The sequence below is a fragment of the Mobula hypostoma genome, unplaced genomic scaffold (assembly GCF_963921235.1).
Source record: "Mobula hypostoma unplaced genomic scaffold, sMobHyp1.1 scaffold_36, whole genome shotgun sequence".
Classification (NCBI taxonomy): domain Eukaryota; kingdom Metazoa; phylum Chordata; class Chondrichthyes; order Myliobatiformes; family Myliobatidae; genus Mobula; species Mobula hypostoma.
The window spans coordinates 4,422,074-4,440,483 of NW_026948187.1; the positions used below are offsets into that span (position 1 = coordinate 4,422,074).

General features: G+C 47.5%; 2 protein-coding genes across 3 annotated transcripts in view; both read left to right on the forward strand.

Moving 5' to 3' along the window:
* LOC134341653 (oocyte zinc finger protein XlCOF6-like) overlaps positions 1–18,410 on the forward strand; it is a 92,568-nt gene that overhangs the window by 22,504 nt on the left and 51,654 nt on the right. The gene's annotated exons all lie outside the window — the stretch shown is intronic.
* LOC134341656 (zinc finger protein 229-like) lies at positions 937–11,485 on the forward strand. 2 transcript variants are annotated; one of them, XM_063039566.1, is made up of 2 exons: positions 937–1,031; positions 9,423–11,485. In XM_063039566.1, the coding sequence occupies exon 2, from the start codon at positions 9,829–9,831 to the stop codon at positions 11,116–11,118; it is 1,290 nt and encodes a 429-aa protein (XP_062895636.1). In that variant the 5' UTR covers positions 937–1,031; positions 9,423–9,828; the 3' UTR covers positions 11,119–11,485. The 2 variants fall into 2 exon arrangements, with proteins under 2 accessions (XP_062895636.1, XP_062895637.1); XM_063039567.1 differs by lacking the exon at positions 937–1,031 and adding an exon at positions 4,819–5,427.

Sequence of the window (18,410 nt, forward strand, 5' to 3'; positions counted from 1 at the left end):
CGGCCTCCTCTTCTGTCAAGATGAAGCCACACTCAGGTTGGAGGAACAACACCTTATATTCCATCTGGGTAGCCTGCAACCTGATGGCATGATTATTGACTTCCGTTAATGCCCCACCTCCGCTTCGCACCCCATCCCTTATTTATTTGTTTAAATATATTTGTTATTTCCCCCATTGTTCTCTCTCTCTTTTTTCTCCCTCTGACCCTCTCACTATAACTCCTTGACTGCTTTCCACCCTCCGGGCTCCCCTCCCTCTTTCTCTGTCCCCAGGCTTCCCGTCCCCTGATCCTCTCCCTTCTCCAGCCTCGTATCCCTTTTGCCAATCAACTTTCCAGCTCTTAGCTGCATCCCTCCCCCTCCTGTCTTCTCCCATCATTTTGGATCTTCCCTCTCTCCCTCCTACTTTCAAATCTCTTACTATCTCTTCTTTCAGTTAGTCCTGACGAAGGGTCTCGGCCCGAAACGTCGACTGTACCTCTTCCTATAGATGCTGCCTGGCCTGCTGCGTTCCACCAGCGTTTTTTTTGTGTGTGTTTCTTGTTCCTCCAACTTGTTCTGAGCTGTGCCAGTGTTTTTTTTAATCAGAAATACCCATGGAGACTAAATTTATCTGAGTTGAAATGTTGTCCTTCACTCACTGACGTGTTTTGTAAACTTTTAACAGTGTAGAAAAGTCAAAGGATCTGTGTATGGGGATCACAAGTACAACAGCACGTTCGTTCCGCTGTATCTGCCAGTTCACCAGCGCTTGAATGCCGCCGATCCTTGAATGTGGAGGTGGAGATGCTGGAGAAGACAGCGCCCCACTCGCTACAAGGAGAGCCCGATCACGTGTCCATGTCCGTGATCTGATTGGATACATCGCCATGACGTTGATAGCAGTGTGATGTCATTCACTGGCTCTCATTTTGGAAGGGATTCAGTCGGCCATCGCAGATACACCAACAGCTTCGCACTGGGAAGCGGCCGTTCACCTGCTCCGTGTGTGTGAAGAGACTCATTCAGTTAACCCACCTTGTGATGCTCCGGTGAGTTCACTATAAATAGAGGCCACATTTCTGTCCGGAGTGAGCAAAGAGTTTTACTCAATCATCCCAGCTGCTGCAGCATCAGCAACTTCACATCAGGGAGGAAGTTCAAATCAGCTCTGTGTTAAATGTTTAACCATCACGGTGACTGACGGCAGCTGCAGGTTCATGAGGGACTGTTACTGTCAGATTCTGCAGTTCTTGCGGCTGCTTATCGCACCCAGGACTGAACCCTGGTCACTGAGCATTGGAGGAGTCCGTTCTGCTGATGTTAGCCTTAAACTAGACTGGTGTTTAATATTGAGGGTCTGTGAAAGATAAATCAGTTCTGTATCAAATTCCGTGTTTCAGGTAATTGCTGTCTCTACCACACTCACAATGTACACCAGAAAGGCCACTCGGCCCATCTGTTCCCTGCCCATGTTTCTGTTCCATCAGTATATCAAAATCTATCCCTGCCGTTCCCCTCTCACTCTCCCTGTGACGACAGGTTGCAACTGGTCACCACTCCGTGGGATAGGAAATTTCCCTTGAATTTCATGGAATCATGGAAATTTACAGCACATTACAGACCCTTCGGCCCACAATGTTGTGCCGACCATGTAACTTACTCTAGAAACTGCCTGGAATTACCCTACCGCATTGCCCTCTATTTTCCTAAGCTCCAAGTACCTATCAAAGAGTCTCTTAAAAGACCCTATTGTATCCGCCTCTACCACCGTTGCTGGCAGTGCATTCCACACACACACTACTCTTTGTTTACAAAATGTAGCTCTCACATCTCATCTGTACCTACTTCCAAGCAGCTTAAAACCATGTCCCTCGTGTTAGCTGTTTCAGCCCTGGGAAAAGCCTCTGGCTATCCAAGCGACCAATGCTTCGCATCATCTTATACACCTGCATGAATTTCCTGCATGATTTTCACCAGGCTGAATGAGACAATGAGTTCACTGTGGTTTTGACATTCTTCAGGGCTCCGGACTAAGGTGGTTAAATTCCTTCCCTGCTCTTTTTAACTTTTTGGGCCATTTTCACTAATTTCAAACGACTGTGCCATAGACAGCTGGGTTGTTGCAATGCACTGCTGAAGATCGACAGCAGACTAGCGAGTGAATCTTCGATGGAGCAGAGTCAGAAACCAATGAGTTGCCAGTCTGAGTCAGGGCTTTGTGGCTCTGGAAAGAGATGCGGCCTAGAGTTTACAAGGAGGAGGAAGAATGGTAATCAGATCAGCTGGATGTGGCTACAAGTGAAAGATCAAAAACATTTGGAAACTGGTTGATCAAAAAAAAGTAGTTAATTTCTGCAAAATACTGGTGGAAATCAACAGATCAGGCAGTCAATGTGGAGAGGAACAAATAACCAACTTTTAGGCCGAGGCCCATCAGCAGCCATTGGCTGTGTACTCCTCTGATTATTTGCTGCCTGAACTGCAGAGTTCCTCCAGCATTTTATGTGAATGTGTCTACATTTCCAGCAACAGCAGAATCTCTTGTGTTTTATATCTGCATTTGTAAGAACGTTCTACTTTGGCATTAAACACGCGGGACGTTTGCTGATATTAAGTGTATTGTTTTATTAGAGCTGCTTTCTGCGTTAAAAGAGGTGATGAGTTTTCTACACAAAAAAAAACTGAGGTATTTACTTGAACCGGTGCTTGCAGAAACTTTCAATGGCACCGTGATTAACTTGAAAGCTCTTTAACAAATCTCAAACAACAGGAATTCTGCAGATGCTGGAAATTCAAGCAACACACATCAAAGTTGCTGGTGAACGCAGCAGGCCAAGCAGCATCTCCAGGAAGAGGCGCAGTCGACGTTTCAGGCCGAGACCCTTCGTCAGGACTAACTGAAGGAAGAGTGAGTAAGGGATTTGAAAGCTGGAGGGGGAGGGGGAGATGCAAAATGATAGGAGAAGACAGGAAGGGGAGGGATGGAGCCGAGAGCTGGACAGGTGATAGGCAAAAGGGGATACGAGAGGATCATGGGACAGGAGGTCCGGGAAGAAAGACGGGGGGGGGGGTGACCCAGAGGATGGGCAAGAGGTATATTCAGAGGGACAGAGGGAGAAAAAGGAGAGTCAGAGAAAGAATGTGTGCATAAAAAAGAGTAACAGATGGGGTACGAGGGGGAGGTGGGGCCTAGCGGAAGTTAGAGAAGTCAATGTTCATGCCATCAGGTTGGAAGCTACCCATACGGAATATAAGGTGTTGTTCCTCCAACCTGAGTGTGGCTTCATCTTTACAGTAGAGGAGGCCGTGGATAGACATGTCAGAATGGGAATGGGATGTGGAATTAAAATGTGTGGCCACTGGGAGATCCTGCTTTCTCTGGCGGAAAGAGCGTAGATGTTCAGCAAAGCGGTCTCCCAGTCTGCGTCGGGTCTCACCAATATATAAAAGGCCACATCGGGAGCACCGGACGCAGTATATCACCCCAGTCGACTCACAGGTGAAGTGATGCCTCACCTGGAAGGACTGTTTGGGGCCCTGAATGGTGGTAAGGGAGGAAGTGTAAGGGCATGTGTAGCACTTGTTCCGCTTACACGGATAAGTGCCAGGAGGGAGATCAGTGGGGAGGGATGGGGGGGGGATGAATGGACAAGGGAGTTGTGTAGGGAGCGATCCCTGCGGAATGCAGAGAGGTGGGGGAGGGAAAGATATGCTTAGTGGTGGGATCCCGTTGGAGGTGGCGGAAGTTACGGAGAATAATATGTTGGACCCGGAGGCTGGTGGGGTAGTAGGTGAGGACCAGGGGAACCCTATTCCTAGTGGGGTGGTGGGAGGATGGAGTGAGAGCAGATGTACGTGAAATGGGGGAGATGCGTTTAAGAGCAGAGTTGATAGTGGAGGAAGGGAAGCCGCTTTCTTTAAAAAATGAAGACATCTCCCTCGTCCTAGAATGAAAAGCCTCATCCTGAGAGCAGATGCGGCGGAGACGGAGGAATTGCAAGAAGGGGATGGCGTTTTTGCAAGAGACAGGGTGAGAAGAGGAATAGTCCAGATAGCTGTGAGAGTCAGTAGGCTTATAGTAGACATCAGTGGATAAGCTGTCTCCAGAGACAGAGACAGAAAGATCTAGAAAGGGGAAGGAGGTGTTGGAAATGGACCAGGTAAACTTGAGGGCAGGGTGAGAAGTTGGAGGCAAAGTTAATAAAGTCAACGAGTTCTGCATGCGTGCAGGAAGCAGCGCCAATTCAGTCGTGGATGTAGCGAAGGAAAAGTGGGGGACAGATACCAGTATAGGCACGGAACATAGATTGTTCCACAAACCCAACAAAAAGGCAGGCATAGCTAGGACCCATACGGTTGCCCATAGCTACACCTTTAGTTTGGAGGAAATGGGAGGAGCAAAAGGAGAAATTATTAAGAGTAAGGACTAATTCTGCTAGACGGAGCAGAGTGGTGGTAGAGGGGAACTGATTAGGTCTGGAATCCAAAAAGAAGCGTAGAGCTTTGAGACCTTCCTGATGGGGGATGGAAGTATATAGGGACTGGACATCCATGGTGAAAATAAAGCGGTGGGGGCCAGGGAACTTAAAATCATCGAAAAGTTTAAGAGCGTGAGAAGTGTCACGAACATAGGTCGGAAGGGATTGAACAAGGGGTGATAAAACAGTGTCGAGGTATGCAGAAACGAGTTCGGTGGGGCAGGAGCAAGCTGAGACAATAGGTCGGCCAGGACAGGCAGGTTTGTGGATCTTGGGTAGGAGGTAGAAACGGGAAGTGCGGGGTGTGGGAACTATAAGGTTGGTAGCAGTGGATGGGAGATCCACTGTCTAAATACAAGGATTGGGAACTCGGAGAAAGGGAACAAAATCTTTTACATCACCAGTTGAGAAAATCACCTTTGATCTACCTCCAATCACTAACAAGAAAAAATCTGCAGATGCTGGAAATGCAAGCAACACACACAAAATGCCAGAATTCAGCATTAGTACACTTTTCCATAGATGCTGCCTGGCCTGCTGAGTTCCTCCAGCATTTTGTGTGTGTTGCTTGTTTTACCTCCTCTTGTTCTGCACCTTTCTACCCGTGAGGACATGTTTTGACCCATTCTCTCTGGGTACATAATGATATCAAACACCTTTTCCCTGGGCAAGAAATAGCTTTCACATCACAAATGTGCCAGACTCCAATGAGACAGACGACTGCGCTTCTCTTTATATTCATTGGCATTACCATCAATGAGTTCTCCACCGTCAGTCGTTTGGCGGACGGTTCAGGGGAAATATTTATGTACAATACAGAAACTGCTGTTACCTGTGTGTATTGCGGTGATGCAAAAGTTGCTGGAGAATTTGCAAGTGGGAAGAACTGGAGTGATATTTTGAAATCTGACTTTTAAAGCATAATTTAAGCAAGCAAACCACATATGGACAATGTGCAAAAGCTCTGGTGAGAAAATCCTTCATTACCCATTACAGGCCTGTTACATAGGTTGTGTGAGAGTGCAGATGAACTGGATCATATCCAGAGGAGATCAAAGTTCTTATCGACAGTGATTTGCTAGCTGTTAAAATGAATACTTCTCAAAATAAAGTTTACTGTGCATATGTTTTCACTGGGTGAAAAATGCACAGTGCAAGATTTATGTGCACACTGGTCATTATAAATTAGAGGGGACATTGGTGGGAAGGTGGGGAGACCTCCATTGTCCCTGATTCCCTCACCTGCAAGATGTGCATCCAGAAGTGGCTTGTAACCCTGCACTCAAGGAGTTAAACTTGAAATGGATGAATTCCTGATCATCCAGGATTTGGAGGGGGTGATAGATATGACACGAAGAGAAGTGAGTTGCACCCAAGGTTCAGGACACAGGAAACTGGGTGAGAGTCAGGAAGGGGAATGAGGTTAAATAGCCATCGCAGAGTACTCTTGTGGTCATCTTCCACAACAACAGGTGGACCACTTTAGAAACTGCTGGGGGGATTACTGACAGAGGAAAGTCAAAGGTGTGATAGGGGATTCATTAGTTAGGGGAACAGAACAAGACGGGACTAATATCCCAGTGGTAAGGCTTGCTGGAGCTAGTGTGGGGGGAGGGGTTGATGTGGTTAAAATAAGTTGTAGGAGGAATGGGAGCCAGAATGATAGAACAGATACTGGACAGGGTGAATTGGATTGAATTGTCTTTATTACACACATCGTTCATATACATGACGAGTGGAAATCTTTACGTTATGTCTCTGTCTAAATGTGCAATGTGTAATTTATTATAAATAGTTTGTATATAGAACAGTCAATATAACATAGAAATGCAATTGTATCAGCATGAATTAATCAGTCTGATGGCCTGGTAGAAGATGATGTTCCGGAGCCTGTTGGTCCTTTTGCTGTGGTACCGTTTCCTGGATTGTAGCAGCAGGAACAGTTTGTGGTTGTGGTGATTCGGGTCCCCAATATCCTTTGGGCCCTTTTTACACCCCTGTCTCTGTAAATGTCCTGCATAGTGGGAAGTTCACATCTACAGATGTGCTGGGCTATCCGCACCACTCTCTGCAGGGCCCTGCGATTGGGGAAGTACAGTTCCCATACCAGGCAGTGATGCAGCCGGTCAGGATGCTCTCAATTGTGTCCCTGTCGAAAGTTCTTAGGATTTGGGACACCATCCCAAACTTCTTCAACCATCTGAGGTGAAAGAGCTGCTGCTGTGCTCTTTTCACAACACAGCCAGTAGTTACAGACGATGTGAAATCCTCGGTGATGTTTACGCTGAGTAACTTAAAGCTGTTCACCCTCTCAACCCCAGATCCATTGATGTCAATAGGGGTCAGCCTGTCTCCATTCCTCCTGTCATCCACAATCAGCTCCTTTGTTCTTGTGACAATGAGGGAGAGTTTATTTTCTTGACACCAGTCAAATGTTGTTCAGACCTCAGGTAGAGTCAGCAATCAAATGTTTAAGCATGGTGCGATGAACGTGCTGAGCTGTGTATATCACAATGCAAGAAGCATCGTAGGAAAGCCAGATGAGCTCAGGACAGGGAATTATTGGTACTTGCTTGCACCCAACAGCCTGAGGGATTTAGAAGAACAAATTTGTAGAGAGATTGCAGACAATGCCAAGAAACAAAGGTTGATTCAGTAAGTGATTTTAACCTTCCATATATTGACTGGGACTCGCATACTTTAAAAGGACTAGATGGGGTAGAGTTTGTCAAATGTGCCCTTAATCAGTACATAGAATTCCTGATGTAGAAGTGTGCAATAAGCTGTTGGGAAATGATCCAGGACTGGTGACAGAAATTACACAGATCCCTGAAAGTCGCTTCACAGGTAGATGGGGTAGTTAAGAAAGCTTATGGAGTATTAGCTTTCATACGTCGAGGGATAGAGTTTAAGAGTCGCGATGTAATGATGCAGCTCTATAAAACTCTAGTTAGGCCACACTTGGAGTACTGTGTCCAGTTATGGTCACCTCACTATAGGAAGGCTGTGGAAGCATTGGAAAGGGTACAGAGGAGATTTACCAGGATGCTGCCTGGTTTAGAAAGTATGCATTATGATCAGAGATTAAGGGAGCTAGGGTTTTACTCTTTGGAGAGAAGGAGGATGAGAGGAGACATGATAGAGGTGTACAAGATAATAAGAGGAATAGATAGAGTGGATAGACAGTGCCTCTTCCCCAGGGCACCACTGCTCAATATAAGAGTACATGGCTTTAAGGAAAGGGGTGGGAGGTTCAAAGGGGATATTAGAGGAAGGTTTTTAATTCAGAGAGTGGCTGGTGAGTGGAATGCACTGCCTGAGTCAGTGGTGGATGCAGATACACTAGTGAAATTTAAGAGACTACTAGACTGGTATATGGAGGGATTTAAGGTTGGGGGGTTAATCGGAGGCAGGGTTTAAGGGTCGGCACAACATTGTGGGCCGAAGGACCTGTACTGTGCTGTACTATTCTATGTTCTATAATGCCATGGGATTCAAAGTAAATATGGAAAAAGAGAGGTCTGGACCATGGGTTGAGATTCTAAATTGGAGAAAGGTTAATTTTGATAGTATCAGAAAGGATCTGACACGTCTTTATCTACCTGCCAAAATAAAAGTTGGAAGGTAAGTGGTGCAGGGAACCTGGGTTTTCAAGAGACATTGAGGCCCGGGATATTTTGTTCCTCTAAATGCCTCAGTCTGTTGGGTACGACTAAGATTCATTAATGACTATAATATCATGATTCCATGCTCTGAGATCAACTGACTTTTCTTTTCGTCGTCTTCTGTTAGTTTCTAAAAGCTTTCCAGTAGTTTTTGCTCTATTATTTGCCCTCTGTTTGGCTTTTATGTTGGCTTTGGCTTCTCATTTCAGACACAGTCATGTCCTCCTACCTTTCCAATGCTTCCACTTCTTTGGGATGTATCGATCACTCAGCTTCCGAATTGCTTCCAGAAACTCCAGCCATTGCTGCTCCGTTGTCACTCCTACTTTTTCCTTACAAGCAAAATGTGACCAGCTTCTCTGTCATAGAAACATGGAGAAGTTCAGTATGGAAACAGGCTATTTGGCCCATCTAGTGAATGCCGAGAAAACATTTAGGCTGTCTAATGTAACTACCTGCACCAGGACCATCTCCCTTCATACGCCTACCATCCAGGCTCCCATCCAAACTTTTTTAAATTGTGAAACCGAGCTCATGTTCACCAGTTGTGCTGTCATCCACACTCTCATGCCAATTTCAGTTATGAACTTTTCCAAATATTCCCGTTAAATTTTCACCTTCCCCATTTACCCATGACCTCTTGTTGTCATCCCACCCAACCTCTGTGGAAAAAGTTGCTTGCATTTACCCTATCTATACCCTGATAATTTTGTATACAGGACATCTAATAAATCCTCAAAGCAATGTATAATTTCATTGTATATGTTTAGAGCCTTTTTCAGATGTATAAGATGATGAGGGGCATTGCTCGTGTGGATAGCCAGAGGATTTTTTCCCAGGGCTGTAATGGCTAAGACAAGGTGGAGTAGTTTTAAGGTGCTTGGAAATAGATAACTGAGGGGATGTCAGGGGTAAGTTTTTTTACCCAGAGAGTAGTGGGTGTGTGGAATGCACTGCTGGCTATTTGTGTGAGAGTGTTTCAGGTACTGTGGGGCCAGGAACCCATGCAGCTCAGTGGGAACAGGGACTAATACCAATGGAGCGAGTCAAACTTAGCCAGGTCACATACTGGAGATGGCAGAAATGTCCCATTCTCATAGAGACATAAAGGGCATCAGAAAATTTGATGTCATTCCAGATACCAGCACTGTGCCCATTTAGAAGATGATTTCTCTCTCCAACTTGTGTTGAACCTCACTGTGACAGTGTGATGTCAAATCACAGCTTGACAACTCAAGTGATCTCATCTGAAATGTTGTCCTTCACCCATTGATGGATTTTGTAAATGTTTTTACAGGTTAAAAATGACAAGGAATTTGTCTGCGGGAATCTCGAGAACAACACGCCAGTTTTGCAGTCCCTGTCCAGATATTTAAGAATTGGAACAAGGGATTCACTCGATCATCCTTCCTGCTCAGACTGTGGGAGGGATTCACTTGATCATCTGACCGACTTGCAAGTCCGTCATTTTACACAGAGGAGAGGCCATTCTGCTGCTCAGACTGTAGGGGTGGATTCACTCTGTCATTTCAACTGAAGGTACATCAGGTAGTTCACATTGGACAAGGCCATTCACCTGTTCTGTGTGTGAGAAGGGATTCAGTCGATTATCCCAGCTGTGGTCACACCAGACAGTTCACACTGGGCAGAGGCTGGTCATCTGCTGAATTTGTGGGGAAGGATTCACTCGGTCATTTGACCTAATGTCTCCCCAGCGAGTTCACACCAGGGAGCAGCAGTTCACGTGCTCGGACTGTGGGAAGGGATTCATTAAATCATATCAACTGAAGGTACATCAGCGAGTTCACACTGGAGAGAGGCCGTTCACCTGCTCAGACTGTGGGAAGGGATTCACTCTATCATCCAGCCTACTAATACACCAGCGATTTCACACTGGGGACAGGGCGTTCACCTGCTCTGTCTGTGGGAAGGGATTCCATCGACCAGCTGACCTTCATAGACACCACCAATTTCACACAGGGGAGAAGCCGTTCACCTGCCCAGATTGTGGGAAAGGATTCACTTTACTATCTCACCTGCAGAGACACCAGTCAGTTCACACCAGGGAGAGGCCGTTCACCTGCTCAGTCTGTGGAAAGACATTCACCCAGTCATTCCACCTACAGAGACACCGGTCAGTTCACACAGGGGAGAGGCCGTTCACCTGCTCTGACTGTGGGAAGGGATTCACTCAGACAGCTAGCCTACTGAGACACCAGCGAGTTCACACAGGGGAGAAGCTGTTCACCCACTCAGAACGTGGGAAGGGATTCACTCGGTCATCTGATCCGCTGGCACACCAGCGAGTTCACACTGGAGAGAGGCCATTCACCTGCTCAGACTGTGGGAAGGGATTCACTTGCTCATCTCAACTGAAGGTACATCAGCGAGTTCACACTGGAGAGAGGCCATTCACTTGCTCAGACTGTGGGAAGACCTTCACTCAATCATCCAACCTACAGATGCACCAGCGAATTCACACAGGGGAGAGGCCGTTCACCTGCTCTGACTGTGGGAAGGGATTCATTCAGGCAGCTAGCCTACTGAAACACCAGCGAGTTCACACTGGGGAGAAGCCATTCACCTGCTCAGAATGTGGGAAAGGATTCACTCGGTCATCTGATCTGCTGGCACACCAGCGAGTTCACACTGGGGAGAGGCTGTTCACCCGCTCAGAACGTGGGAAGGGATTCTCTCAGTCATCTGATCCGCTGGCACACCAGCGGGTTCACACTGGAGAGAGGCCATTCACCTGCTCAGACTGTGGGAAGGGATTCACTTGCTCATCTCAACTGAAGGTACATCAGCGAGTTCACACTGGAGAGAGGCCATTCACTTGCTCAGACTGTGGGAAGGGATTCACTCAATCATCCAACCTTCAGATGCACCAGCGAATTCACACTGGGGAGAAGCCATTCACCTGCCCAGACTGTGGGAAGGGATTCACTCAGGCAGCTAGTCTACTAAAACACCAGCAAATTCATACTGGGTAGTGGTGGTTCACGTGCTCAGACATTAGGAAGAGGTTCTCTCAGCCAAATCAACCGAATGTGCATCATTGAGTTCACACTGAGGAGAGGCCATTCACCTGCTGTGAATGTGGGAAGGGATTCACTCAGTAATCTAACCTTGTGACACACTACCGTGTTCACACTGGGCAGAAAGTTTCAATAAGCTGCATGTCGGATATTTGTCCATTACCGTTGCTGAATGCAATTTTGAGAGTGTCTGTCGGTGCTGAACTCTGCAATTATTGCTGCTGCTCATCACACCCAGTTCTGCACCCTGGTCACTGGGCATGGGAGGAGTTTCTTCTGCTGCACATTCACATTTAATGGGACTGGAGTTTAATATTCTGGATCTGAGACAAATAAAACAGTTCTATTTTAAACTCTGTCTCCGGTACTTGATGAATTTATAACACACCTAGTGTACAGTAGAGAGTCAACTCAGGCCGGCTGGACCCTGCCAGTGATTCTGTTCCACGACAGTCCTTTAAATCCTCTCACTCCCCAGCTCTTGCCCCATCCCCACCCCTCACCTCTTTTCTCGGACTATTTCCCGTCCACTCTCAGTCCAGAGGGAGGGTCTCGGCCCGAAATGTTGACGGTCCATTTCCCTCCACAGATGCTGCCCGACCCACTGAGTTCCTCCGCAGTTTGTTCTTTGGTCTGTATAACCCGTGTTAGTGTGGGGAGCGGGATTTTACACCATATTCCCGGTACAATCTCAACAAAACACAAATAATTGTCACTTTGCCCGGACCAGTGGCCCCGCTTGCAGGGCAACAGTCTGCCGGTGTTTGCCCCCCAATATGGTGAATCGCCACCACCGTGGGCTCAGACATTTCCACAGATGAGCCCCTCCTGTCCCCACCGGGACAAACATCCTGTCCGCCCCCTCTCTCACCGTCTTCATCCTTTCAATAAAATCCCCCTCTCCCTCCCCGGGGAACCGGCATCAAACCGACGGGCCGAGCGGTCTCCTCCTACCTCTCAGCGATACATCAGACTCCGGCCGCAGGAGACGCTTCACAAACGCCCCAACTTCCCTCGGAGGGAAATGGAAATAAATCAGAAAGCGGACATTTACTTTGGGATTTGTTCCGCTTTAACGGGGTAACGTCCTCTCGGCTGGTCCGCCTCCACTATTGGTTGTAACCAGTGATTGACATCGCTTCGGACCAATGGGAATAGCGCAGCACTGCAATCAGTTCAATTCCTCTGTTGACTGTTCGGGGGGGGGGGGGGTGGGACGTGGCTTGTGCTCAGTAGCTCAGCCGTTAAACCGAAAAAGCTCGAGCACAGCAGCGCGTGTGTGACGTAAGGCACCGTGCTCGTGACAGCAGATGCAGATACGGGGAGACCATGGGTGACGTCAGGCGTGTGGGGAGGGGGCTGCTGTGTGACGTCACGTGGGGGGGGCGCTTCAGTTTTAAAACACCTTTTGTTGGGTCCGATCTGGAACAACAACATTAAATTCGGGTTTCATCGGGACCGGATCCGGTGTTGTGAGATGTGTCCGGCTGTGCCGTGTTGTTGGTGGAGTGGGCAGCGGGGTGTTTGTCTCCGGGCTCTCCTCAGCCCCGGTTTTCACTTTGCGACCGAGCCCGGGCCGTGGATCAATTCCTTGTGGTTGTGCAGGGGGTTTGGGGCGAAGGGACAGTCTGTCTGTCTGTGTGGGTCGGGGTTATGAGTGGGTGTGGGTGTGGGTCCCGGGACAAATTAACTTGTAAACACCGGACCATCTGGTGAATTGGATCAGACAGCTTCGCTCGCCTGTCCTTTCAGGAAACAACAATTCTCTCTTCATATTAATGACTGTCTAAACTTGCTGTGAACAAGATTCTGTGTTACAAGATTGTGAGTTACAGAGTCTAGGACAGCTGTCACCGTCATGGGCTGCGAGTGCAGACAGGGATTGGGGTCACTGAGCTGTGCATCAGAGAAGGACACGGGTTTGTACAGCCTCCTGTGGGGTAGAAATGTCCACACGGTGAATTCGGATCTGCTGGCACATCGGGAGTCTGAAAGGGAAAGGGAATAGGGAAGGGGCTGAGCAGAGAGTTTTAACAGGGGAACCTGTTCGGGGGTGGAGGGGTACAGGAGCTGTCTGATAGATCGTTTTAATTGTTTTTTATAATCTGACAGATGGTGACTGAGGAAGAAGCTTGTTGACGGAGGATACCCGGAGGCGAGCAGCTCAGACACGGAATCAGGAATTGAATTGACTTTATTTCTTACATCGATCAGGTGTAAAAATCTTTACCTTACGTCTCCATCTAAATGTGCAGCGTGCAATCATAGTAATTTATACTAGTTTATAATAAATAAAACAGACAATGTAATATAGAGCACACTCAAATCAGCGTGAGTTCATCAGTCTGACGGCCTGGTGGAAGAAGCTGTCCCAGAGCCTGTTGGTCCTGGCTTTTATGTTGCGGTACCGCTTCCCGGATGGTATCAGGAGAGTGACAGTGATGTGATTTCCTGTGTCACGGGTACAGACAGTCGTCTCAAGTGAGGAGTTTGTGTGGAGATGCAGCTTCCCTGGAGGTGGAGGAAAGAGAACACACCAACAGGTGGAACCAGCTGTGGGAAGACATGGTTTGTCAGGTCTAAAGATGAGCTGAATGTACCATAACCTTCAGACTGAATCAGAAAACCATTCTGAGGGTATTTGAAATGGCAGAAGCAGGGGAGATGTGATCACATGTGCAGAGGGCAGGGGTTGTGTCTCCATCAGACCCTCAGTGCGATGGTTCAAGTTACAATGTGCAGGGATGAAAGCACAGTGTTTGGGGCCAGATTTAATCACTGATTCTGACACAGTGAGAGGGTTAGTTTTGCCATAAGGAGGCAACATTAATGGAAGAAGAGACAGGAACTTCATCAATTCTGCACTGGTCCCATTTATCAGCACTTGGCTCATACCTGACTGTATCTCGGCAGTTTCTTTCTTTCTTTTCAAATCTTTTTATTATTATTATATTATTCAAAAATAACACGGGTACATCAAAGTAAGCAAAAGCAACCAATTTGTATGTTACCTCGACAGAAACAGATTTTCACAGTGGTGACAAAGGTGATCAGTCTGGGTTATTTCAGGTTGGAGAGGGGTGTGGAGTTTTGAAATCAATGCCGTGCGGTGTCACTATCGTTAATTTGTCATGTCCGGAGTGCTGGATCACACAGCACGGAAACGGGCCTTTGGCCGGCCATACCTGTTCTGACCATCCACTCACTGTCTACACTGGTCCCATTTATCAGCACTCGGTTCATAGCCGACTGTATCTCGGCAGTTTCAATGCTCACGTACTTCGTAAATGTTGTGAAGGGACCTACCTCCACCACCACCTGGGGCAGTGTGTTCCAGATTTCAGCTACCCTCTGGGTGAAAAATCTCTCCCTCAGATCCCTCTAAACATCTTCGTCCTCTTTAAATCTGTGCCCTCTGATCAGTGACACCTCTGTCCCAGGATCGTGGCCGACATGGGCATCAGTGAGGCCTTTGACAAGGTTCAGCATTGTAAGTTGCTGTGGAAAGTTAGATCACATGGGATCCAGGGAGAGCTGGCTAACTGGATGCACGGTTGTCTTGATGGTAGGAAACAGAGAGTGATGGTGGGAGGCTGTTTATTGGACTCAAGGCCCGGCCCAGTGGGGTTCCCCAGGGTTAAACCCCATTACTATCATTATTCATTGATATCTACTTATATTTGCATTTACACAGTTTGTTGAATTCTATGCTCTACTTGATCTTTCATTGATCCTGTTACTATTCTACAGATTTGCTAAGTGTTCCTGTAGGAAAAAGTATCTCAGGGTTGTATGCGGTGACATATGTACTCTGATAATAAAATTTACTTTGAACTTTGAACATTGCTACTTATCATCTCGATCAATAATTTGGTTGCGAATTTACAGGGTATGGATGGTAGGTTTGCAGCAAGTAAGTTTAAACAAGTACTTTTTCTGAAAGATATTAAGTATAAACTCTCCGCTCTGTTTCCCTCTCCGCACTCGACCACCCCCTCCCCTTACAGTCTTCCCTCTCACCCCCACATTGGACATAAGTTCAGGGTGAAAGTGAATTCTTTTAGGGGAGTCTGAAGGGGAATTCTTCACTCAGAGGTTGGTGGAAGCGTGGAATGAGCTGCCTGTGGAATGAGCTGCCAGCGGAAGAGGTGGACGTGGGTTTGATTTAGACACTAAAGAGACATTTGGGTGATGACATCGATGGGAGGTGTATGGAGGCTATGGTGCAGGTAGATGGAAATAGGCAGTAAAAACATAAACAGGTCAGCATTGACTAGAAGGGCCGAAGGGCCTGTTTCAGTGCTGCTGGGTTCTGTGACTCGAATAATATTCTGATCTGTAATTTCCACAGTCAGTGCTTTGCTGCTAACGACTGAACTCAGAAATTTACCCAAGCAAGAATTGAAAGACTCTTAGCTGGTGACAAAAAGTGTTTACAAGCTGTGATACTTGCCAAAGGGGCTGTTCCTAAGTACTGACCATGCAGGTGGCCCAAACTTTTGCTTCGGGCCCTTTTCCTTTTTCATTATTTTGAAACTGTAAAAGGTGTGGCTGTGTGACGTCACATGTGGGAGAGCGTTCGTATTTAAAAACACCTGAATGGACGTTTCTTATGATTTCAGTGGGACAACAACATTAATCCCGGGTTTCATCACTGAATCCAGTGTTGTGAGATGTAAAGTCCCCTGTTATGTGTCCGGCTGTGCCGTGTTGTTGGTGGAGTGGGCAGCGTGGTGTTTGTCTCGATTCGGGTCACAACACCAGAATTGCCAGCGGGGTCCACAGTGTATTAGTGAACAGAAAACCTCTCGTCCCTGCAGTCTCTGTCTCCTGGTAAACTCAACACCCTGACAATGTGGACCATAGATACCCCTTCCTCTCAGAGTCAGGGAATCACACAGACAGCTGATCAAAGAGAGGGATTATATTTGCAATTCACAATCTTCCTCTGACCTTTTATTCCTCTCACCTGCTTTTCACTTCTCCCTGGGTCTACTCCTCCATCCCTTTCTCCTATTGTCTAATCTCCTCTCCTACTAGATTTCCCCGCACCCCCGCTCTTGAGATTTCCCACCTACCTGGCTTCAGCTATCATCTTCGAGCAAGCCTTTTCCTCACCGGCCTGTTTTTACTCAGGTAATTCCTCACTTCCTTCTCAGTCCTGGAGAAAGATCTCAACGGCAAACGTCGACTGTTTTCTCGGTTCTTGATCCTCCAAAATATTCCGCATGAAATTTAAACTGGAGGTGGTGGAGGGTGGGTTTAAGACGGAGATTTTTGAAGAAGAAAAGCTGCCTTAAATTTAATTGGGTTTGGTTTTGTGACTGTGTTAGGATGAAGATTATTCCATGCTTTAATTCTGCGGGGCGGGGGGGGGAATGAATTGCTGTACACATCTGACTTGGTAGCTAGTATTTCAAATTGAGTTGAGTGCGCTAGTCTGTTCCTAATAGGTTTGGGTTTGATGTGGGATTGGTAGTCTATGTCGAGTTGACCATTTAACATTTTGTAAAGACAGGTCAGGTGGTGTGCTTCACGTCTATCTTGGAGAGGGCTCCACTTCAATGAATTTAAAAGTTGAGTAACACTAGCTTCTCTCTCATCGGTATTTGTGACAAATCGGGCTGCCTGTCTTTGGACTCGGTCGATGGAAGTAGTGTTTTTGTTTGTGTATGGGTCCCATGCACCAACTGCAGATTCCAAATGTGGCCTAACAATGGTGAGGTACAAATTCCCCTTAACTGAAGCTGAAATTTAGGACTCCTGTTGCATGATGCGTCTGAAGACGAGGATCACACACGCGCTGCTGTACTCGAGCTTTTTCGGTTTAACGGCTGAGCAACTGAGCACGAGCTACGACCCCCCTCCCGAACAGTCAACGGAGGAATTGAATTGATTGCAGAGCTGCGCTATTCCCATTGGTGCAAAGCGATGTCAATCACTGGTTACACCCAATAGTGGAGGCGGATCAACCGAGAGGGCTTTACCCCGTCTGCTGCTGCAAACCGAAAAGCGGAACAAATCACAAAGTAAATGTCCCGCTTTTTGATTTATTTCCATTTCCCTCCGAGGGAAGTTGGGGCGTTTGTGAAGCGTCTCCTGCGGCCGGAGTCTGATGTATCGCTGAGAGGTAGGAAGAGACCGCTCGGCCCGTCGTTTTGATGCCGGTTCCCCGGGGAGGGAGAGGGGGATTTTATTGAAAGGATGAAGACGGTGAGAGAGGGGGCGGACAGGATGTTTGTCCCGGTGGGGACAGGAGGGGCTCATCTGTGGAAATGTCTGAGCCCACGGTGGTGGCGAACAGAGGGATTCACCACATTGGGGGGCAAACACCGGCAGACTGTTGAGCTGCAAGTGGGGCCCATGGTCTGGGCAAAGAGCGGGCCAAGAATGGACCAGTCCGAGGTCTTATTGAATGACAGGACGATGGCCTTCTCCTGTTCCTGTAGTCGGTGTGTTTAAAGATCCTGCCTGGGCCTGCAGGATGTTCCAGTGGGTGTTGTACGGACCAATGCTTGGAGCCCAGTTGTTCCCAATCTGTGTCAACTTTTTGGCTAAGAGACAAAGTCCAACATTTCCAAGTCTGTTATAGAGACAAAATGTATGTTCAAAGAAACATAGAAAAGGTAGAGCACACTCCAGGCACTTCAGCCCAGTTTAGGGTTACACATATCCTTCTATTTTTCTAAGCCCCAAATACCTGTCCAGCAGTCTTTTAAAAGACCCTCTCGTATCCGCCTCCACCACCGCTGCTGGCAGCCCATTCCACGCACTCACCATTCCCTGGGTTAAAAAAAACTTGCCCTCTCATGTTAGCCACTTCAGCCCTGGGGAAAAGCCTCTGACTATCCACACCATCAATGCCTCTCATCATCTTATATACCTCTATCAGGTCACCTCTCATCCTCCGTCGCTCCAAGGAGAAAAGGCCGAGTTCACTCATCCTATTCTCATAAGGCTGTCATGGTCCGGTCCGTGAAGTCCGCATTCCTGTTCATGGTCCGGTCGGTGGACTCAGGACTCCGGGTCTTCCAGCTGTCCCTTTTTTGAGTTATATCATAGGCACCCGATTCCCATCTTTGGGCTTGCAATATAAGTAGCCTTGGGATTGAGTGTGGGCTGCTGGTTTGTTTTGTCAAGATCCCCTGGGAGCAGCCGCCGGCGCAAGGCTAGAGCAGCCAATTGCCATCTTTGGGCTGTGTTGGGGAACCATCCCCTCATGGAGCCTTGCTGTCAGTAGTCGGCGC